Source organism: Myotis myotis, unplaced genomic scaffold, assembly GCF_014108235.1.
Source record: "Myotis myotis isolate mMyoMyo1 unplaced genomic scaffold, mMyoMyo1.p scaffold_m19_p_3, whole genome shotgun sequence".
Lineage (NCBI taxonomy): Eukaryota > Metazoa > Chordata > Mammalia > Chiroptera > Vespertilionidae > Myotis > Myotis myotis.
In genome coordinates this window covers 98557763-98582451 of record NW_023416335.1, presented here as the reverse complement: position 1 = coordinate 98582451, position 24689 = coordinate 98557763, and the positions used below count along the sequence as shown (strand labels likewise).

The following is a 24689-nucleotide window of genomic DNA, read 5'->3' as shown; positions in this document are numbered from 1 at the left end:
AGCAGTTAGACATCCCTCTCGCAATCCATGACTGCTGGCTCCTAACCGCTCACCTTCCTGCCTGCCTGCCTGATTGCCCCTAACCACTCTGCCTGCCAGCCTTCTTGCTCCCAACTGCCCCCCGCCACCGGCCTGCTTGCCCCCAAATGCCCCCCCCACCAGTCTGATCACCCCCAACTGCCCCCCCTGCTGGCCTGCTCGCCCCCACCTCCCCTCCCCACTGGCCTGCTTGCCCCCAACTGGACCCCTGCTGATCTGCTTACCCCCAACAGCCCCGTCCCTCACCAGCCTGATCACCCACAACTTCCCTCCCTTCTTGGCCTCTAACCACCTCTACTTCGGCCCCGCCACCATGGCTTTGTCTAGGAAGGTCTCCTGGAAGGTCTCCCAGTCTAATTAGCATATTACCCTTTTATTAGTATAGATAGAGGCCTGGTGGCTGGTTTGCCCTGAAGGGTGTCTGGATCAGGGTGGGGGTTCCCTTGGGGCATGGTGCGGCCTGGGTAAGGAGCCTGTGGTGGTTTGCAGGCTGGCCACGCCCTCATGGGGTGAGGGGTCCCCGCTGGGGGTGGCGTGGCCAGCCTGGGTGAGGGGCTGAGGGCTGTTTTCAAGCTGGCCACTCCCCCTTCAGGGTGGGGGTCCCCACTGGGGTGCCTGGCCAGCCTTGGTGAGGCACTGAGGGCTGTTTACAGGCTGGCCACACCACCTTCAGGATGGGGGTCTCGCTTGGGGGCCTGGCCAGCCTGGGTGAGGGGCTGAGGGCTGTTTACAGGCTGGCCAACCCCCCAGCAGGGACCCTCACCCCCTGAGGGTGTGGCCAGCCTGGGTGAGGAGCTGGTGGCTGTTTGATGGCTGGCCACACCCCTTTCAGGTTGGGGGTCCCCATTGGGGTGCCGGGCCAGCCTGGTTGAGGGGCTGATGGCTGTTTGCCGGCTGGCCACGGCCCCAGGCAACCCAGGCTTCCAGACCCTCCTTGAGCGGAGGCCACAGCTGCTGGAAGCAGGTATCTGGGATTTATTTATCTTCTATAATTGAGACTTTGTAGCCTTGAGTGGAGCCCACAGCCGGCCAGGGCAGGCAGGAAGCTTGGCTTCCTCCATTGCCAGGGGCAACCTAAGCCTCCTGTTCACTCCAGCTCCGTGGCCGCTGCCATCTTGGTTAGGTTTATTTGCATACTCGCTCCTGATTGGCTGGTGTGTTTGGCTTGTGGGTGTAACGGAGGTATGGTCAATTTGCATGTTTCTTTTTATTAGATAAGATTATTGACTATGATATCTATACTGTACTATACATCCCTGTGCCTATTTTGTAATCACATATCTGTACTTCTCAAACCCTTTACCTGTTTCACCCAGTTCCTCAAACCCTTCCCCCCCTGACAACTGTCAGTGTGTTCTCTATATCTATGTGTCTGTTTCTGTTTTGCTTGTTTGCTTATATTGTTTTTTAGATTCCACACATAAGTGAAATCATATGGTATTGTTTTGACTTATTTCACTTAGTATAATAACATCTAGATCCATCCATGCTGTTGTAAATTGTAGGATTTCATTCTTTTTTATGGTTGAATATTATTCCATTGAAATATGTACCACAATTTTTTTATCCATTTGTCTATTGATAGGCACTTACGTTGCTTCCATAGCTTGTGTTTTGCAAATGACACTGCTATAAGATAACTGTGCATATATTCTTTCAAATTAGTGTTTTGGGTTTCTTAGAATATATTCTCAGAAGTGAAATTTCTGGGCCATAAGACAGTTTCATTTTTAAATTTTTGAGAAACTTCCACACTGTTTTCCATAGCTGTACAAGTCCACATTCCCACCAACAGTGCACAATGGTTCCCTTTTCTCCACATCCTGGCCAACACTTGTTTTTTGTTGTTTTATTCATGAGAGCCATTCTGACAGGTGTGAGGTGATACCTCACTGCAGTTTTAATTTGCACTCTCTGATGATTACTGACATCGAGCATTTTTTCATGTCTACTGGCCATCTGCATGTCCTCATTGAAAAAATATCTATTTTTAAATTGGATTGTTTGTGATTTTGGGGCAGAGTTGTATGAATTCTTTATACATTTTGGATATTAACCCCTTATTTTATATAGCATTGGCAAATATGTTCTCCCATTAAGTGGGTTGTCTTTCTATTTTGTTGATGGTTTCTTTTGTTTGCAAAAACTTTTTAGTTTGATGTAGTCCCATTGTTAATTTTTTTTGGTTTGTTTACCTTGCATGAGAACATATATCAGAAAAAATATTTCTAAGAGAAATGTCCCAAATTTTATTGCCTATGTTTTCTTCTAGGAGAAAAATCTCCTTTTTTAAAATTTTTTAAATTCTAAGAGTTACTTTGAATAACTGATTCTATTATTTTTCTGTTATTTGCTTTTGTATTTTTTTCCTTTGTAAACTCTTATGTACGTTAGATATTCTAAATTTGTCCCTCATCTTTTCAAGTCTCTTTAGTCATTATTTTTTGAATATTCATAAATTATCTTTTTACCTAAAATTTCTCTTATTCCTTATCTGTAAAGATTATTCATTAATTTATTTCTTCTAATTTAGCCTTCATTCATAAAATTGTTTTTTCCTTTATTTTGAATTCTTTCCTAAGTTCTATCACATAATTTGTGAGATTCTCTAAATTCTGACTTAAATTGTTCTTTCATATCCTGTATTATTTTCTAATGTCCTTCAGCTTATTTAAAAACTTATCCTTTTTCTGGAACGCTTTTATGGTATGAGGGGCTTTTTTTTCATTTTTCCTATTGCAATATATGGGATTAAGATCCTTTTTGCTGGTTATTATTTTATGTTCAATTATTATATCTGAACTTTCAGATAGCTTTTTCCCCCCTTTTTCTTCAGATTCTAGAGATCCCACTTGTTTGTTTTCATGGAGTTTAAAAAAATATAACAGCCTACTTTCTAAGATATTCTAGCTCTGTCTGTCTTTTCCATTTTTATTTGGGCTTTCTCTTTGTCTGAGTTCTATTCACAGTAGTTTAACCTAAATGTAAGACTTTGTCTTGGAAGAGAACTTTGGTTGGTTAATTTCTCATGGGGTCCAGATGGCTCTAGCTATGGAAGCCTTACCCTGGAACCCTTGAACTCATCTGCTATTATAGTGTGTAAAAGCTTCCTTGTTTTAGCAGCTGTCCTTTAAAGTGGCCCTCTCTTGGTTTTCCACAGAGTATTTGTAGACAAGGATCCTCAGATGATCTCTTGTTCTCTACCATTTCTCCCATGCATCTGCTGATACCATGTATATCTTATATTATAGATGGACTAGAGGTCCAGTGCACGAATTCATGCACGATGGGTCCCTTAGCTTGGCCGGTGATGGAGGCCTATCAGGGGGGCTGTCCCCGGGAGGTTGGCTGGCCAGCCTCCCGATCGGGGCCTATGGAGGGGGGAGGGCTGGCCGGCAGGGGTAGGGACTGCAGTGGTTGGCTGTCTGGGAAGAAGGGCTACAGGAGGTTGGCTGGCTGGTGGGAGGGGCCGTAGGAGGTTGGCCAGCCAGGGAGAGGGGCTGCAGCAGGTTGGCTGTGGGAGCGCACTGACCATTAGGGGACAGCTCCTGCATTGAGCATCTGCCCCCTGCTGGTCAGTGCGCATTCTGGTCGTTCCGGTCGTTCCAGTTGTTCAGTTGTGATGGTTGTTTAGGCTTTTATATATGTACCAGTGGCCCGGTGCATGAAATTTGTGCACAGGGGAGGGGGTGTGCCTCAGCCCGACCTGCACCCTCTCCAATCTGGGACCCCTTGAAGGATGTACTACTGCCGGTTTACAGGGATCAGGCCTAAACTGGCAGTTGGACATCCCTCTCGCAATCCGGGACTGCTGGCTCTTAACCGCTCACCTGCCTGCCTGCCTGCCTGATTGCCCCTAACCACTCTGCCTGCCGGCCTGCTTACCCCCAAATCTCCCCCTGCCAGCCTGATCACCCCCAACTGCCCCCTCTGCTGGCCTGCTTGCCCCCACCTGCCCTCCCCACTGGCCTGCTTGCCTCCAACTGCCCCCCTGCTGTCCTGATCACCTCCAACTGACCCCCACTGATGGCCTGCTTGCCTCCAACTGGCCCCCCTGCTGGTCTGCTTACCCCCAACGGCCCTGCCCCCCACCAGCCTGATCACCCACAACTTCCCTCCCCTCTTGGCCTCTAACCGCCTCTACCTCAGCCCTGCCACAATGGCTTTGTCCAGAAGAACATCTGGAAGGTCTCCTGGAAGGTCTCCCAGTCTAATTAGCATATTACCCTTTAATTATATAGGATAGAGGCCTGGTGCATGGGTGGGGGTTGGCTGGTTTGCCCTGAAGGGTGTCCCAGATCAGGGTGGGGGTTTCCTTGGGGCATGGGGTGGCCTGAGCAAGGGGCCTGTGGTGGTTTGCAGGCAGGCCACGCCCCATGGGGTGAAGTTCCCCTCTGGGGGGGCGTGGCCAGCCTGGGTGAGGGGCTGATGGCTGTTTGCTGGCTGGCCACAGCCCTGGGCAACCCAGGCTCCCAGACCCTCCTTGAGTGGAGGCCACAGCTGCTGGAAGCAGGTATCTGGGATTTATTTATCTTCTATAATTGAAACTTTGTAGCCTTGGGCGGAGCCCACAGCTGGCCAGGGAAAGTGGGAAGCTTGGCTTTCTCCATCGCAGGGGCAACCCACACCTCCTGTTCACTCCAGCTCTGTGGCTGCTGCCATCTTGGTTGGGTTTATTTGCATACTTGCTCCTGATTGGCTGGTGGGCGTGGCTTGTGGGTGTAGCGGAAGTATGGTCAATTTGCATGTTTCTCTTTTATTAGATAAGATATTATCCTCATCCAGTCATATTTTGGAGTTCAATGGGATACCTTGTCATTTCGTTTCATTGTAAGTGTCCATATGTTATTGCTAATGGACTAGTAGTTATTAAGGGGGTAGTAGTTATTATTTTACTATATATGTTGTTATGTCTGTTTTTCATGGAAGATTTCAGGGATATTTAAAAACTATGCCACCATTGCCATCTTCCCTGAATTTGCCATGTCATGTACTATTTTTGCATTATTACAATTTCAAAATAACTACTAAAATTATATTTAAAATATAATTTTTGAATTAAAATGAACACATATTTTTCTAATTATATAGCCATATTGTTATTGTATATGACCAAAGGGTGTTACGATATTCTTGACTAAGCTTATTACTTTCATAATAAGATTTTAGTGATGTTCTCTTTTGGTGGAGGTGGAAATTTCAGGCTATATTTAAATATGTTTAAAATATGCTAGTCTTGGAAACTATAAAGATTCTTGAATATTATATGATTTAATGAAATATTTACTAATGTCACTAAAAATAGTAGACACATAAGTGACATTTCCTGTACTGCTACCATTTTTCTAAGATGTTTCAAGTTATATATAGCTTCTAAAAAGGGGAGCCTGTGTATTACATTCAACCTTGCCTTTCACATCCACACCATTCTAAACTAATTATAACAGAGATAGACACCTAACCCAAAGCTAAGCTATTCACATTCTCTCTAGATAGATAATGATTTATAGTCAGATAATGAAAGATATTTACATTAAAAGCACATTTGGAGTTAAGAATGGATGTTATGTTGGGCTATGTTCAAACAACTAAGAAAGTGAAGGTAGACTGGGAGAGAAGAAAAAAAAATGAGTTCATACACAGAGAGAAACACAGATAGGAAGCTATGAAGTTGCTTTAAGAGTTAAAGGAAGTAGCCTTGGTTACTGACTCCCCTCTCCCATTTCTAGGCTGCCTGAAGTCTAACTGTATTTCATTTCCTGTCCTTAGATGCTTATGAAACTTTTGCTTTACCCTTATGATAACTACATTAATTTAAATATTCTCATGAGTCTTAAACAAACATAAAATGCTCACAGACTATAAACAGTGATTTTAAAGGGCCTCTCTATGCCATGGTGAAACAAGACAGAGTGAAGGACACTATGCTAACAAACATACACACACCTAAGCATCTTCTCTTCTGATTAACTTGAGCAACTACTATTTCTTTATTACTAATTACAACTCTAAGCCCACTGTTGTTCTTAGGCCCCCTAAATAAAAATTAGCAATATCTAAGCCACCTCCTGACAGTCAGCAACCAATCTATAACTGGCCCTACTTATTTAAATACAAACTTTAAAATAAGCTCCTCTCAACTCCTTCTTTAAAAGAAGCTCCACAGTATCTCTGAAGTGCATTCTCCATTGCTGCAGCAATACAAAGATAACAATTTTGGATCAAAGGTTGCTTTGTCATCATGGGCTGATGGGTTTGATAGTTGCATACATATTTATTATAATTTTTGTGTATTAGTTTTCAAATTGAAAAGCTGGAATCCTTTTAAAGAAAATTCGCTCAGCTCCAAATAACTACTGTCTTCAAAAATCTTTAATTATTGCCAAGAGAAACATATACACACCAAAAGCTATGTAAATACACCTTAAAAGATGTGAACTACATTGATTACTCTAGAATCATACAAGAATACATTTAAGCTTGTCACTTTTATTAGTCAAATAAAAGGTGTGACTAATAAAAGTGACAAACTTAAAGAACATTATCTTAATTTATATTTTAAAGTACATAACAATATAAACTACCAAAGATCAATTATCCTATAATAAAAAATTTAAGTACATGTGTGTTAAGAAAAACTGAATATAAAATAAGACAAAATGCAATTCAAATATATTTTATGATTATTTAAAATAAGAGTACTCACTGATTCTTTTTGTAAGACTCTAAAATACCTTTAGTTACCTAAATCCAGCTTTGTTCCTACCATATACATATATATGATAAAGTCAAAAGCAAAGCGATTTATTCATCATTAGCACTATTTTTCAAACAGAACTGATCAATAGCTTGGGTAAAGATATTTTTATCATGTAAATCTCCTGAGTTCTTCACAACAGTTTACAGTTTTTCTTCTCAGAGGAGAGGAATAGTATATCAAATTATAGAAAAAAAGGGAAATGGAACAGAGAGAAAATGAAAGAATGATCAAGAGTACATGTTAAAGAATGAGAGTATGAAAGCACATGTGTTTCCAGAAGCTGGAGTGAAGAGCAAGAATGAACCTTGGATGAATGTAGCAGCTAACGCATGGGTGTTCATGTTCAATATTGGGAATTCCCACCATACAACAATGTTACCCATCTTCCCTTATTTTTAAAACTTACCTTCACCAAAAATGATTAGCAAAAACATAATGTTCTTTTGAAGTACAAGAAAGAAATACTGAATATTATGTACCAGAATCTAAGTTAAGCGATGTTAATATAAACAATAAGATTATTTCTATTTACAAGTAAAAATAATTTTATTAATATTGTATAAATATAATGCCACAGGACCACAAAGAGATGGCATTACTTTGGCATAAGAAACCTGAAGCAGGATTCAAAACATGAGAAGAATTTGGGGGATAGAAAAAAGGAGAAAGATCCAATGCAGAAGGAAGAGTTGTAGAAAAACAAGGAATATAATGCATCACTTGTTTGCATATTTAAGGAATGTCTTCTACAGCAAGAAAATAGAGATGAGTTAAATCTGAAAAAAAAAATGGTTATGACTAAACTGGGAGGGATACCAAATGATGTTCTGTTATACAGCAGAGGTTTCTAGATTTTTGTATTGTATAAACTGGCAGAAATTTGAAGGACCATATTTTAAGATTGTCAATTTTATATTTTGCCAAATAATGGCATTTAAAAAACAGAACTCAAAACCTAAGACCTACCATTTAATATCATTTTATTAAGAAAAATCATTTTAATACAAAAAAGAATATGAATAATACACCCATATAATCTTAAAAACAGGACATATAATGATATATTAAAATTAGGTTATATCTTTGGATGCAGAAAGTTACAAAATAAAATTTCATTTTGCCCAGTGAACACAAAGCGAACTTTTAATATGTAACTTGTTCCAATGTTTCATTTTTAGCATAGTCCTTTTTAAAAATCCAAGTGGCATAGTCTAATGCTCTTTCAACTCAATCCAGAGTATTGGAGGTAAACTCAGAGAAGCCCAAGAAAAATTATTCTCGATTACCCAGCCATTTCTCTTATCTTCTCTCTGAAGTGCTGGGAAGAAAATAAGAAATAGTCCAGATGTCTGGCCAAGGAAAATTCTGAAAAGGGGGCTACATAAATGGAGTCCTGACTGACAGATATAGAACAATTAAAAAGTTACCTGACAGCAATTCCTTACATTTTAAAGTGTCATAAACTGTCACTTAGGAACCACTACTGTGAGTCTTATAACTTAAAATAAATCCTTCTTTGCTTTGGCTGCTGGGGAACTTGGGGCAGATTTGTGTTCCAGTTTTAATAACAGTATTGGACCCATTACTAGTATTGCTACTTTACTAAATGTGTTCTGTGTTTATTTTAGTATGTCCTTGATAATTATAAATTTCTACTATAAATTTTTCAAAACATTTTAGGAAAAGATACACTTAAATATCTATACTAATAAAAGGGTAATATGCTAATTAGACTGGACGTCCTTCTGGACAAAGCTGCAGCCACGGATGGCGGCTGCTGGTGCTGTGAGGGCTGGGCCGAGGCTCAGGCAGCTGCGGCAGCCAGCAGTGGCAGTGGCAGCGAGGGGGTAATTGGGGCAGTGCCTTCACCTGATCTGCCAGTCGCCTCTTGCAGAGGGAGGCCAGACTGTGGCTTAGACCCACTCTCCCAGAGGGGAGTGGGCCTAAGCTGTCAGTAGGACATCCCCTGAGGGCTCCTGTACTGTGAGAGGGGCAGGCCGGGCTGAGGGACCCCCTGCAGTGCACTAATTTTCATGCACTGGGCCTCTAGTAGAAAAATAAGATTTTTAGGGAATAAGGAAACATTTAAGATTTATGTTTTCAATAATGCTTATTCAATTTCTTTCTTATTGTAAAAATAACATGTTGTAGGGTCACTACCCTGACTATTCTGCCTAGAGCACTCTTCTAGTAAGCTATATGACTCACTTCCTTTTAATCTTTGCTCAAATGTAACTTTTACTATTGGCTTATTAAAAATCAATCACCCTTTTTAAAACTGCAATATAACCCTGCCATTTCTATAATCCCAGTCACTAGTGTTGTACTTATACTTTTACATAGCATTTGCCAACTTTCAACATTTTATATGATTTAAATATTTATGCTTAATGCTTATTTATTGTCTCTCCTTGCTAGATTATAAACTCCACAAGGCAGGGTTATTTGTCTGTTAGCTACTAATATATTCCAAGTACCTAAGATAGCACTTAACCTAGAGCAAGAATGCAATATTTTTTATAAAAAGTGAACAGCCCACATGTGTTCTAAAAGCTTTATATGTACTATATAATTTAATCCTCCCAAGAGTCCTGGTAGGGTGGTGCTATCATTGACGACAATTTATAGAAAGGAACTAAGCCACAAATGGCCAACTTAGTCTCAAAAGGTCATAAAGCTAAGAAAGTGGTAGAATAAGGATTTAAACTCAGTCCAGTTAGTAAATATTTCTAATAGAAACAGACTGTGCAAAAGCAGTTGAGAGGATGATAGAAAAGGCATAGGAAACCTATAGTGAATAGGAAGTGAAAAGCAAACAAATATATATATATATATATATATATATATATATATATATATATATATATATATATATATATAGCTTCTAAATCCAAAGAATGGCACCTAAAGCAATTATTCTCTCACAGGATCGTTTGCATATTGATTAGCCCCTTCTGAATTTCATGACTATTTAGAAAACAAAGCTTTTTTAAATAAATAAGGCTCCAGACAACTTTCTTTCAAAGCTACTCTCCTATTACAAGTGCATTAAATCTTCACAAGAGTTAATTTACCTTTTTTGCCTTCTTATTCCGTTTAAGCTGCTACTGAGTAAAAGACAACAGCTTCATCAATTCCCAGTTAAGTATTTTTTACATTTTCTCAGTTAAAGAGTCTCATATAACAAATGTTATGTGAATCAAAAGAGGGCTCTTAAAGAAGCCTGGCTCTTTGAAGGAAATTTTAGAGATCCTTGCTTAGTAAACACAGCCTCCTAATGAAGGATATACAGCAACCCTGTAGATTAGGATCATAAGAACCAGAGAGTCCCACCCAACTTTTTCAAAGTTCTTCATTCTGTTATGAGCTGTACAATAAGACTGACTGTGCAAATATGTTATTTAAAAAATGAACAAGAAGAAATCATACATAATATCTTATTAGCATTTGTGGAAGCAATGTCTTTATATTCGACAGTAAATTTTCCTCCAGAAGTACAAATTATGTCATGATTAATAGAAACATTATAGAAAACTAAAATAATTAGATTAGAGAGAGAAAGCATACCTTCTATCAATAGCTCTTGTCCATGACTGCCAAGAAGTGTACGAGATAGGAATGGGGCAAAGTCTACAAAAATTTCACGAAGAAGAGGAGCAACTTTTTCTAAAGCTCTTTCAAGTTTTGCAGTGATGCTGTTGAAATTAAGACATAAAGACTAGTAAATATAATTCAAAATAAAAAATAAAATAAACTTTACTTCTAAATTAAAACCTTTGAAATTAATAAAAGTTCAATTTAATCCACCAAATAATGTGTAGAAAGGACACGGTAAAATTTCACATCAGTCATAAGGCTACTCCAAAGATTGCAGCTAAATTAGAATGACTATATGGAGAAAAGGATTTAGGGTTCTGTAACCTTTGAGGGTCACAAAATCTATTCATAGTTCTAGAAGCTTTAAGAAAAAAAGTTCTCCATATATCTTTTTTGTTTATCATTTTATCCCTAAAAGAAAACAGTTTTTCAACACTTACTACATGGATCACTGTGCCAATTACAAAGAATTAACTCTTGATCTAAAAAAATTCCCTGAAAATTCCCTCAAAAGCTAAACAAATAAGGGAATAATTGGAACTCAGTGTTATACAATTGAATTGCTTTGCTAAAGTAGGCATGCTCCATTTTATAAGCCCACTTAGTTGTATTTACCAAACTCATTTCTCAAGCTTAATTTGTTCCAGAAGTCTGTTTGAGAAGCAATTTGTTCAAAAACCGAATCATTTTTTCCCATTAGAAATAATGTAAATTGAATAAATTCATCCAAGATCCCCAAATGATTCCGTTTTAACCTTCCTTATACATAGTACATGTCTAATGTACTGTTTAATTTATAAACACACACTTCTTTTCTTTAATTTATTGACCCACCTCCTACTAGCCTTAAAGGAATCACTTTCAGCACTCCTTTCAGGGTGTCTTTCTGGAGGTCAGTATGCAGCATCTTCACTTTTTCACATATCACTGCTCTGAAATGTTGTCACCAGCTAACTGCTTTTTACTTATCCAAATCAACAAGTTTTTCTACCTCTTCAATTGCCTGTGATCATTGTTTCTTTCACATCTTTAGCAATATCAGCACTCTTGATGGCCTATTTATGTTTTAAAATTGTGCTAAGCATCCATTTGGCTAGCAACAAAAGCAAAAAAGAAATACACACACACACAACAACAACAACAACTACAGAAAAAAAAATATTCACAGCACAATATCCTGAGATGTTAACAAGAGAAGTTTAGAAATAAACTGACTCTCATTCTCTCCTTTGTTTGTGGTGTGAAAAATGCCTTTTGTCACGCTGATGTATCTGCATGAAAGGGTTGTCAGGTCCAGTTCAAGTTTGGTTCAACAACCAAGACATTATTTTCATGAACAACTTGGTCAAGAACCAAATTGTTTGACAACATTCAGTCTCAGACATTTTATACACAGAAATAATACAAGGGTGCACTAGATGGGGAGTTTGCCCTACACAGTCTTGAGTGAGGTTTATAATCTTAACACTTTAGGAAGTTCTTAATGTTTGGGACAGTACTTCAGCCCTAAACATAGAATTTGTCAACTCTAAGCTGAATGCATTCTCTCAAGCTATCCATTTATCTCTCTCACTCTATATTTTTCCCTTTTCTTCAGTCACACTAACTATGATTGTGATGTTATTTTGACTTTGGCTATTTTTATTTTCTTTTTTAAAGTATATTTTTATTGATTTCAGAGAGGAAGGGAGAGGGAGAGAGAAATAGAAACATCAATGATGAGTGAGAACCATTGATTGGCTGCCTCCTACACACCCCCGGGATTGAACCCACAACCTGGGCATGTGCCCTCGACTAGAATCAAACACAGACCATTCAGTACACAGGCCAATGCTCTATCCATTGAGCCAAACCAGCTAGGGCTGGCTATTTTTCTTGACAGTAAAAGCAAACTCTTTTAAGAAAGAGAATTACTGATTTCCATGAAGAAAATTGCCATTACAACATGAGAAATTTATCAAGTACTCTAACAAATTTACCAACTATAGGAAAACAAAACATTCAAAGCAAATATTAATGTTTTAAATGAAATTCTATAGATCCAATGCCTGGATTAAAACAATATGACTTAAAACATAACATTTTATTATTATGGTTTAAAAAAACACAATTATATATTGGTCTTTACCTGTATTAGGAAAATCTCATTTACAGAGATTTATAGATTTTAAGAAATTTATTTGACTAAAGATTTAATTAACTTATGAGAGAAATAATGTTATGAAAACCCATGGCTGCAATTATTATCAAATCTTACCAAATTCAACTGACCTGGAGACATATCCAAGGCCAAGGTGATTATAAATACATGAATCAGCAGACTAAAAGTAAGATTTGCCAGGCCGGCGAGACTCAGTGGTTGAGCATCAACCTATGAACTAGGACAGTGATGGTGAAACTTTTGAGCTTGGCATGTCAGCATTTTGAAAAACCCTAACTTAACTCTGGTGCTGTGTCACATATAGAAATTTTTTGATATTTGCAACCATAGTAAAGCAAAGACTTATATTTTTGATATTTATTTTATACTAGAGGCCCAGTGCACAAAAATTTGTGCACTCGGTGGGGAGAGGGGGTCCCTCAGCCCAGCCTGTGCCCTCTTGCAGTCTGGGACTCCTCGGGAGATAATGACCTGCTGGCTTAGGCCTGCTCCCGGGTGGCAGAGGGCAGGCCCAATCCCTAGGTGCAGCCCCTGGTCGGACTCAGAGCAGGGCCGATTGCGGAGTTGGGGCGCAGACCCTGTCATGCACAGAGCAGGGCGGATCGGGAGGTTGTGATGCCACCACTAGTCATGCTCAGGTTACGGCCAATTGGGGGGTTGGGGCACCGCCCCCTGTCACACTTAAGGCAGGGTCGATAGGGAAGTTGTAGCGCCACCCCCTGTCACGCACAGAGCAGGGTGGATCGGGGTTGGGGAGCTACCCCTTGTCACGCACAGAGTAGGGCCAATAGGGGAGTTGGGGCACTGCCCCCGTCACACACAGAGCAGGGCGGATCAGGGGGTTGGGGCGCTGCCCCCTGTCATGCACAGAGCAGGGCCCATCAGGGGGTTAGGGCGCTGCATCCTGTCACACACAGAGCTGCAGGGCGATCAGGGGGGTTGGGGAGCTCCCCCCTATCAGGCACAGAGCAGGGCTGATCAGGAGGTTGGGGCGCCGCACCCTGTCACACTGATCCCGGTGCCAGGAGGCATATTACCCTTTTACTATATAGAATAGAGGCCTGGTGCATGGGTTGGGGCTGCGTGGTTTGCCCTGAAGGGTGTCCTGGATCAGGGTGGGAGTCCCCACTGGGGTGCCTGGCCAGTCTGGCTGAGGGGCTGAGGGCCGTTTTCAGGCTGACGGGTGACTGAAGCTCCCAACTGCTCCTTTTTTTCTTTCTTTTTTTTTTTATTTTTTTTTTTTTTTTTTATTTTTTTTATTATGGGCCAGCTTTAGCTCTGAGGCCTCTGCTGCTGAAAGCCTTTGTTTACTGTCTGTATTTGATACAATGTTGCGGTCCGGCTGGCTGAAGCCTGGCTGAGTAAAGCAGGTTTCTGGGGTTTTGTTTAGCTTCTATATTAGCAACATAGTTGCTTAGAGTTGCAGCTGAGAGGCCGGCAAGTCAGGCGGGGAACGTTGGGAGTCCTCCGTCACTGAAGCAAGCAAGCCTCCCTGTTCCCATCAGCTGCCTGGCTGCCGGCCGCCATCTTGGCTGGCAGTTAATTTGCATATCTCCCTGATTAGCCAATGGGAAGGGTAGCAGAGTGACACCAATTTGCATGTTTTTCTTTTATTACTGTAGATATTTAAATGGCATTTAACAAAGAAAAATCAACCAAAAAAATGAGTTTGTGTGTCACCTCTGACACGCGTGTCATAGGTTTGCCATCACTAAACTAGGAGGTCACAGCTCGATTCCCAGTCAGGGTATATACCCAGGCTGTGGGCTCAATCTCCAATGTGGGGCATGCAGGAGGCAACTAATTAATAATTCTCTCTCACCATTGATGTTTCTATCTCTCTCTCCCCATTTCCCTCTGAAATCAATAAAAATATATTTTTTAAAAAAGTAAGATTTATGTCATTTTCTAAAGTCTGCTTTCACAAGTGTTGATTATTTTCAAATGTTATATGTCTTATAATTCTAGAAAAACATAATAATTCTACTTTTACTTAGGATATTGCTTTCATTGTGAATTGCATTTTAATAAGCAACCTTATGTTTCTACCATTTCACAATGTTACAATTTTTATTTATTTTTGATTTTAATTTTTTGTATTCTCATACATAATTCTCTTAGCATAATGTCAAAATATAATAAATAATTAATAGATTAATTTGGTATGTTCAAGTTCTTAAATTTTGTCATTCATTTTTTAAATCATACAAAACAATTGATGTATATAAAAATATAATCTAGAATGAAGATGAGTAATCATGTACCCTTAAGCAATGTACCTAAAAGATAAGGCTCAGATATAAAGAAAATTATTACATTCCTGAAATCCACAGAATTTATTAATCAAATTCTCCTATGTAACTTAGGGAATGCAGGCAGAGGTAAGTGAACTGATTTGTCTAAGTAAGACTGATTCAAAGAAAATATTAGGAGAGTATTAATGACAGCAAAACCATATACTGTAAAGTTAAATTGTTAATCCGTTATCCTATATAATAAAGAGGTAATATGCAAATTAACCCTCACACCCTCACAAGATGGCTGCCTACGACCAGGCCGGAAGAGGGGTTAGTGAGGGACGACCAAATGACTGAACAGCAGGCTGCGTGGGGTGACCAGGCCAGTGGTGGGGCCGTGAGGGGTGACCAGGCTGGTGGGGGGGAGGCAGTTGGGGGTGACCAGGCCAGCAGGAGGGGCAGTTGAGAGCAACCAGGCCAACAGGGGGGCAGATAGGGGTGAACAGGCAGGCAGGCAGGTGAGCAATTGGGAGCGAGCAGTCCAGGATTGTGAGAGGGATGTCCGGTTGCTGGTTTAGGCCTGATCGGATCGGGCCTAAGCCGGCAGCTGGATATCCCCCAAGGGGTTCTGGATTGGAGAGGGTGCAGGCTGGGCTGAGGGGACCTCCCCACCCCCACCCTGTGCATGAATTTTGTGCACCGGGCCTCTAGTATATTATAACTAGTAATGGAAAAACACTGACTTTAAATATTTTGTTCATAGTTCACTAAACTTCTAGTATGAAACACAGACATACTAGATAGCAGATGAATAAAGTGCATCCTACATATCAAATCTGTGACACTAGATCCTACTAATAAACAATTTCTTTAAACTATAACTTTTTACAGCCACTAAGCAAAACATGAAGCTAAAAAATATCTTGCTTATTTTATTTCCCCATGGACTTTTAAATTAAAAACTGACATTTCTCCTCACTCTTTCTTAACAGAATCATATACATTTTCAAGTGTATGATGTACTGGTTAAGAAGTAGATAAAATTACAAAAGACTAAGAAATTAAGCCTAACTAGAATTCTCAGTATGGGAGTTTGCTCTTTTATATGGTAAACTATAAACTAAATTTAAAATACACATTTTTCAGGTTTCAAGAAATGTAATGCTGGGATGTCTTTAGATAATTAAAAAAGTTTGTTTGGAGCACATTTTTGAAAACTGCTAATTGCATGTTTTGTACGAAGAAAGAAAATGAAAAACTGAAATGGAAAAAAAAATCTCTCCTTTCTAGTCAACTAGAAAATAAAATGACATAAAAATTAACTGTAATGAAATAAAAACATAAGGTCAAGAATATATGTCAATTTGAGCAAAAAAGGAAAGAAGAGAAAAGAAAAGGAGAGGAAAGAAAAGAAAAGAAAAAAAGAAAAGAGAGAACTCACGGAGATGGACAACAGTGTGGTAATTGCAGCAGGGGGAGTTGGTGGGGAGGAAGTGAAGAGGGCATAGAGGGGATAAAGAAAAGAATACATGTGATTTAACTGAGATGAAACAACAAACTTAGTAATATAAAGAAGGCTGTGTTTAAATAAGTTATATAAAATTTGAAAAACTAAAACTTTTCCTACTAAAAAATTGTAATATAAAAAATGTCAATGTATTAGATACTATAAAGCAGCGGTTCTCAACCTGTGGGTCGCGACCCCTTTGGGGGTCGAATGACCCTTTCACAGGGGTCACCTACATACATCCTGCATATCAGATATTTGCATCACGATTCATAACAGTAGCAAAATTACAGTTATGAAGTAGCAATGAAAATAATTTTATGGTTGGGGGTCACCACAACATGAGGAACTGTATTAAAGGGTCGCGGCATTAGGAAGGTTGAGAACCACTGCTATAGAGGATCATCAAAAACCCCCTTTAGGATAGAGACACTCATTTTCTGGAAAGTTCAAAGGAGGATTACTGGGTTATGGCTCACAGCTGAATTCCTCCCCAGAAAGAACCTGTCTCACCCAAAGTTATGTCCCCTCATCAGGAACAGGAGCAATCTGCATTCAAACACTAGTCATTTAGGGATCAAAAATGCTAGGTCCTCTGACTCATTTGAGGACATCTCTCAGAGCCAATCCACTTTCAGAGCTTTCCCATGGGGCCTGGGGTCTCCCTTATAATAGCATCACTTTTCTTCCTGATCAGTCCTCTCTTCCCACTTCATTATAGGTGGTGTGATCAAAAACATTCCCCACACCCATCCAATGTGGTGCAATGGTTGAGCATTGACCCATGAACCAGGAGGTCATAATCCGATTCCTGATCAGAGCACATGCCTGGGTTGCAGGCTTGATTCCAATTGGGGGCATGTAGGTGACAGCCAATCAATGATTCTCTCTCATTATTGATGTTTCTATCTCCCTCTCCCTCTCCTCTCTCTGAAATCAATAAAACACACACACACACACACACACACACACACACACACACACACACACACATTTATTTATTTAAAAAAAAAAAAAAACATTCCCCAGTAAATCACCTGTATTCATTGCTCTATCTACAAATTTGTGACCTGGGGTAGCAGGCAGTTAATGAGTGTTTTTTAGTATAGTTCTTGGTTTACATAATATTTTTTGAAAATACAAATTGGAAAGTCATTGATTAGGAATATGAAGTTTTAAAGAGAAATAGAGAATTTCCATTTTGCTTGTAGGAAGCTGTAAAGGGTCATTCCCACATTAATTACAAGAGAAAGCCAGATAATCTACAGAAGTATAAGAGAGCTGAGGTTGCAGGCCAAACAACCAGCCTTAAAATCTGAAGAAAGACAGGAGCCTCCAAGGAGACATGGGAGAGACACAAGAACTTGTTTCCTTGGGGCAGAGCACAGGAAGAAGAAATGCTGGATAGCATATAAGCTGGTAAGAAACAGATGAAGAAATAAAAGAAGGAAACAGATAAAGCTTTTAATAAATTGCTGAACTCCAAATGTGAGCTAATGTGAGAGAATAAAACCTTCAGAGGGGCAGACACTAAGTCTGCAGTAATTTGCAGGCTCTTCTACATAGCCCTCACCATTACTCATGATGAAGCCCAGAACAGCATGGAAGACTGAGGAACTCCATTCAGAGCTGCAGGAGAAGGGAGGGAAGCAGTAACTGCTGCAGAAAAGACACAAAGCCCAGCTTAGACCCCCCTTCTCTGTATCCTCTATGAAACAAACTCTTTTACATCTTAGAAAAGGATATAAAGCCTTTCACTTGCAGCTTACAGGAGGAAGCCTAGTGCAGCTGGAGAACGAGAACAGAAAAACCCTCTGCTCTGGAAATCGGTAGGTTTTTATCTTAAGTCCTGATATTTAAATATTCTCCAACTACTTGGGAATCAGCAGGAAGAGTAGGAAAGCCCTATTTCCAAGACCCAGAGCAGCACCTGCCTAAAAAGAAGTCTGAACCAGAAGAACAGAAAACAAGCTCATGTCCCCCAAACACGAGGCTTACAAGTATCCAATAACAAATAATAGAAGGATACTGTTGCAGAAGCAGCCATAGCATAGAGAGCTTCTTTGAAGTATAGGATCAAAGGGAAGCCTAAAGATGAAGGTAAAATAGGAGCACCTAGTAAAACATTCTGACAAACCAGCCCCTAGAGCAGTGATGGCGAACCTATGACACACGTGTCAGAGGTGACACATGAACTCATTTTTTTGGTTGACTTTTCTTTGTTAAATGGCATTTAAATATATAAAATAAATATAAAAAATATGTCTTTGTTTTACTATGGTTGCAAATATCAAAACATTTCTATATGTGACGGCACCAGAGTTAAGTTAGGGTTTTTCAAAATGCTGACACGCCGAGCTCAAAAGGTTCGCCATCACTGCCCTAGAGTAACACAAGGAAAAGGAAGGGGAATTAAAACACTGAGAGTAACTAAAACAAGAAAACTCAAACCTCCCTCAACTTCTGACTAGAATGTCTTAAATCTCAATATTAAAGGCCTAGCGTAACACGAGTTGGGCCCATTTCCAGCATAAATATTAGGAATGTCAGTCACTACTGTCCCATATATAATGTCCATTTGTCATTCAAAAAATATAAGACATACAAAGAAGAAAAATCAATGTAATCAGAATCATAAACCAACAGAATCAGACCACAGATAAATCAGATTTTGGAACTATCAGACAAAGAATTTAAAATAACTATAATTAACATTTTAAGAGTTAATTAATAGTTGAAAAGATAGTCAACTTGAATAAACAGATGGGGAATTTCAGCACAAAGTAAGAAACTGTAAAAAACACACCATGCTACCAATTAAAAATACACTAAAAAAGACAATAAGGTCTTTAATGGACTTATCAGTAGACTTCATAGCACCAAGGAAACAATCAGTGACTTAGAAAATAGTCCAAAAAAAAGACATATTAAACAAATAGAGATTAACCTGACCAGTGTGGCTCAGTGGTTGAGTGTCAACCTATGAACCAAGAGGTCCCTGGTTTGATTCCCTGCCGGGCACATGCCCAGGTTGTCCACTTGATCCTCAGTAGGAGGCATGAGGAGGCAGCGGACTGATGCTTCTCTCTCATCGATGTTTCTCTCTATCCCTCTCCCTTCCTCTCTCTAAAATCAATTAAAAAGCACACATTAAAACAAATAGAGGTTAACCAAAGAACTTATCTATAATAATAAAAATCGTAACATGCTAATTAGACTAGACAGCTGAACGACCTTCAGGACGTCCTCCTGGACAACCTTCCAGACGACCATGTTATGATACCCACTGGTGCCAGGCCAGCCAAGGCAGGTGATATGCGATTGATTGGGGGCCTGCCATCGCCCCATGATTGCCCTGCAGAGGGAGGCCCAGGCCACCGGCCGGTGGGGCGATCGATCAATTGAGGAAGCTCTATGATCACCCAAAGAGAAAGGCCCAGGCCACTGACCAGCGGGCTGCGGTGGGTGGGCAGGGCCTCCCTCTATGGGGTGTGATCGATCGCATGATTGCCCTGCAGAGGGAGACCCAGGCTGCCGGCTGGCAGGGCAATCAATCAATGGGGGGTTAGGGGGGCGGTCCACAATCACTCCATGGGCGGGGCAAGTGGGTGGGTCCTCCCTCTGTGGGGGTGATCCATCACAGAGCCCTGGCCAGGTGGGCAGGGACTCCTCTTTTGGGTGATTGATCACGAGACTCCCGGACTGTGAGAGGGCACAGGCTGGGCTGAGGGACACCACCCCAGTCCACAAATTACATATACCAGTATTCATACCCCATGGACACAAATAATAGTGTGGTGAGGGCCTGGGGTAGAGCAGGGGCTGAGTAGAGGGGGATAAGGTATGGGGGGGGCGGGCAGATGGGGGACATCTATAATACTGTCAACAATAAAAAAAAATTTTAAAAGGAGGAAAATATATGTATATATAATGAGACAGGGAGAGGTAGAGGGTAAGTGTATGCAAAAGCTACAGAACAGTATAAAATAGACCTATATTAATTTTTTAGAATCCCAAAGATGACCATACTATGAACCCTGGAACTTGTGAATAGGCTATGATAATTGATGAAAGGGACTTTGCAAATGAAAATCAGGTTATGTAAATTAAGATAGGGAGATTATCTGGTATTATGTAGGTAGGCACAATCTAATCACATGAACCCTAAAAAGCACAAAACTCTATGGGTGGAGTTGGAGAGTTGTGACAGTGGAGGAAGGCAGAAAAGGTGTATCAGCAAGGGAAGTCAGAGAGACCCTAAGTATGAAAAGAATGTGATACATTGTCACTGGTCTGAGTGTGAGGACTGGAAAAGAGACCCCAGGAGCTAAGGGCCACTGCAGACTGACAGTCAACAAAGAATTTCAATCATAAGTTCGTTAGTTGTGTGAAACTGAATTCTGCCAAAAACCTGAATGAACCTGATTAACTTCTACAGCCTCAAACAAGGAATGAAATAAGGAACACAAAAATCAGAATTTTAGCCCAGTGTGACCTCTGTTGTACTTTTAAGCAACAGAACATTGCATAACAAATGGGTATTGTTTTAAGCTGCAAAATGTGTGGCAAATTATTATGGTAGCAGTAAAAAACTAATACAAGGAAAGAGAACATATAGAAGAAAAAATGTGAAGAGATAATGAATGAGAATTTTCCAAAAATGATAAAGGCCCTTACACTGTGAATTCAAAAATCACACACACACAAAAACAAGCATAATAAAAATTAATTAATAATACAGATTTGTCATAATAAACTGTTGAAGCCCAAATATAGAGTGAAACATCAAGAAAGCTATCAGAAAATAAAGACAGATTATAAAAAGGAACAATGGTAAGAATGATATTCTCATTAGAAACTATGCAGGCCAGAAGACAATGAAATAAAATCTATTTCATAAAAATGTCAGCACAGAAGGCAGGTCCAGAATGACAAAGTAGGAAGACACTGCTCACCCCCCTCCCAAGAACACAACGAATGTACATCTATATTTAGAGCAATTCCAACTGCAAGACAACTGAACAGCTTCTGCACAGCTAACAAGAGAGAAAGACTGTATAGAGAAGGTTGGGGAGCCACAGGAGCTACCGGGGAGGTGAAGAAACTATCCAGACCAGAGGAACTAGTGAGCATCACTGTTTACATTTTCCCTGCACTTGGATAGTGGGTGGAAGCTCTATCCAGTTCTCTGGCTGACCTGCAGGACTACTGTAGCATGTCCCCAGCCACCTCTCTCAGAACTAGTAGGGTACCATAGCTCCTGAACAAGGGATTCTGCAATATAGAGACTGATCCAGCTGGTACAGAAGGGCACCGCTGTGTGCAGCCAGTAGGCTGCATGTGCACACATGGTTCCCCCTCCTGAAGTGAGTGCGGAGTTAGCAAACTGCTGTGGTGTCCACACACAGATCTGCCCTTTTCAGAGAAAGTACGAAAATAGTAGGGCACTACAGCACTCACACATGGGGGTGTCCTGCCCACAGATGGTGCAAAACAAAATGCATCAATGTATGCACAGGGGGTTGCCCCATCCTCACAAAGCGAGGAAATAACATAGTGTGTGGTACACACAGACAGGGATGCCCTGTGCAGAGATAGTGGGGCACTGATGTGCGCACACATGAGGTTGCCTACCTGGCAAGGGTGCGGAACAGGCAAAGTATGATGATGTGCACACACAGAACTGCCCCATTCAGAGAAAGTGAGGAACCAGTAGGGTACTGCAAAGAGTGCACTCAGAGCAACCCTGCCTAGACCTGGCTCAAGAAGCAGACAATTAAAGCAACAAGGCATAGTTTGTGCACAGGAGGCAGCCCAACCTGGATCAAAAAGAGCAAGGAAGCACTCTCAGACCTAGGCTGCTCCACCTGGAATCAACTTCTTCTGACCAGGTGGCACACCAAGCATTGCACACAATTTCACCAACTACACCTGGCCTCCCAAACCATCTAGCGCAGTGGTTCTCAACCTTGGCTGCACATTAGAATCACCTGGGAATCTTTTTAAAATCCTGATTTCTGGGCCTCATCCTCCGGAAATTCTGTTTCTTTGTTATGGGGTGGGGCCACAGCATTAGTAACAAAGAAACAGAATTTCCGGAGGATGAGGCCCAGAAATCAGGATTTTAAAAAGATTCCCAGGTGATTCTAATGTGCAGCCAAGGTTGAGAACCACTGATCTAGCAGAAAGTATATTTGAAGAAATAATGGCTGAAAAAATTCTTAATCTGAGGTAGGAAACATACATTCATGTCCAAGAAGCACAGAGATGAAACCAGAGAGACCTACACAAAGACATATGTAATCAATATAGCAAATGTTAGCCTGGCCAGTGCTGCTCAGTGGTTGAGCATCAACCTATCAAACGAGATCACAGTTTGATTCCCAGTCAGGGCACATGCCCAGGTTGTGGGCTTGATCCCCAATAGGGGGCATGCAGGAGGCAGCCAACCAATGATCCTCTCTAATCACTGATGTTTCTCTCTCCCTCTCCCTTTCTCTCTGAAATCAATAAAAATATATAAAAATATTTTTTAAAGATATGGCAAAAGTTAAATATAAGATACAATCTTGAAAACTGCAAGAAGGAAACAAGTCATATACAAGGGAAACCCCATCAGGGTACCAGCTGGTTTCTCAGCAGCAACTTTACAGGCCAGAGGGAGTGATAGGAAATGTTCAAAGTGCTAAGGAAAGATAAGGAAAGGTTATCTTTCAGAACTGAAAGGGAGAGAGAGTTTTTCAGACAGGTGAAAACTAAAGGAGTTCACCACCATTATACTTGCTTTACAATAAATGTTACAGTGTTTTCTTTATGCAGAAAAGAAAAAGGCCTTAACCACAAAAAAGACAGAAAAGAATCAACCACTTACTGTAAAAAAGATATCATGAATGTCAAAAGAAAAAGTAGCAAAACTAACTATAAGTGTTACTGGGATATAAGAAGCCAGGACCATTCCAGGGCAAGTGGAACAGAGAAACAGAAACAAGAAAAGTTAAAACAAGGCCAAAGAGTGTGGGCAATTTGCAGCTAGCCTGAAAATAATAAGCCATTATCTTTCCCCACCAAGGACACTTGGGAGCAAATGGTTAAAAGCCTCCTAACTAGAGAATGCAGGAAAGGAGAGGAGCAGGGAAAGGAAAACAAAAGGGGCGGAGGCGGGGGGGGGGGGGGGGCAGTTTTACTCTCTAAGCCAGCGGTTCTTAACCTGTGGGTCTTGACCCCTTTGGGGGGTCGAACGACCCTTTCACAGGGGTTGCCTAAATATATCCTGCATATCAGATATTTACATTATGATTCATAACAGTAACAAAGAAACAGAATTTCCGGAGGATGAGGCCCAGAAATCAGGATTTTAAAAAGATTCCCAGGTGATTCTAATGTGCAGCCAAGGTTGAGAACCACTGCTTTAGATCAAAAGACACATACAGACTGAAAGTGAAGGAATGGATAAAGATAGTCCATGCGAAAAGAAATGAAAAGAAATCTGAGGTAGCAATACTCATATCAGATAAAATAGACTTTAAAACAAAGAATCTAAAAAAGAAACAAAAAGGACATTATATAATAATAAAGGAGTCAATCCAAGAAAAGGATATAAAAATTGTAAATATCTATGTACCCAAAAGGAACAGAAAAAGAACAAACAAAACCCAAAGTAAGTAGAGGTAAAGAAATAAAAAATATCATAGTAAAAGAATGAAATAGAAATTTAAAAAACATTAGAAAAAAATCATTGAAACTAAGAGCTGGTTCTTTGGAAGGATAAATAAAATTAACAATTCACATCAAGAAAAAGAAAAAGGGCCAAAATAAATGAAATCAGAAATGTAAATGAAGATATTACAACTTACACCACAGAAATATAAAAGATAGTTAAAGAATATTATGAATAATTATATGTCAACAAATTTGACAATCTAGAAGAAATGGATAAATTTCTAGAAATATACATCTTTCCAAGACTAAAGCAGGAAGAAACAGAGAATCAGAGCACACTGATTACTTGCAATAAATTGAAACAGTAATAAAAAATAACTCTGAAAAATAAAAGCTTAAGACCCAGCAGATTCATATGGGAATTCTACCAGACATTTGAAGACAAATTAATACCTGTCCTCAAACTATTCAAAAAAATTGGTGATGAAGAAAAACTTCCCAAATAATCCTAGGAAGCCAGCATTACCCTGATACCAAAACCAGACAAGAATACCACAAATAAAGAAAAATAAGGATCAATATATCTGATGAACAGATATGTAAAAATCTTCAACAAAATACTAATAAGTTAAATTCAGCACTATATTAAAAATATATATATACACGAAGATCAAATGAGATGTATATCAAAGATACAAGGGTGGTTCAATATTCACAAAATAATATGAT

The 24689-nt window shown here is 40.0% G+C and overlaps 1 protein-coding gene across 6 annotated transcripts in view; it reads right to left on the bottom strand.

The window, feature by feature from the left end:
• Nucleotides 1-24689, bottom strand: part of NBEA (neurobeachin) — a 1002985-nt gene that overhangs the window by 591580 nt on the left and 386716 nt on the right. For all 6 annotated transcript variants that reach the window (XM_036298874.1, XM_036298876.1, XM_036298877.1 and 3 more), the window contains one exon: nucleotides 10367-10494. In XM_036298874.1, the coding sequence (XP_036154767.1) occupies nucleotides 10367-10494 (128 nt within the window). The remainder of the gene's footprint in view (nucleotides 1-10366; nucleotides 10495-24689) is intronic.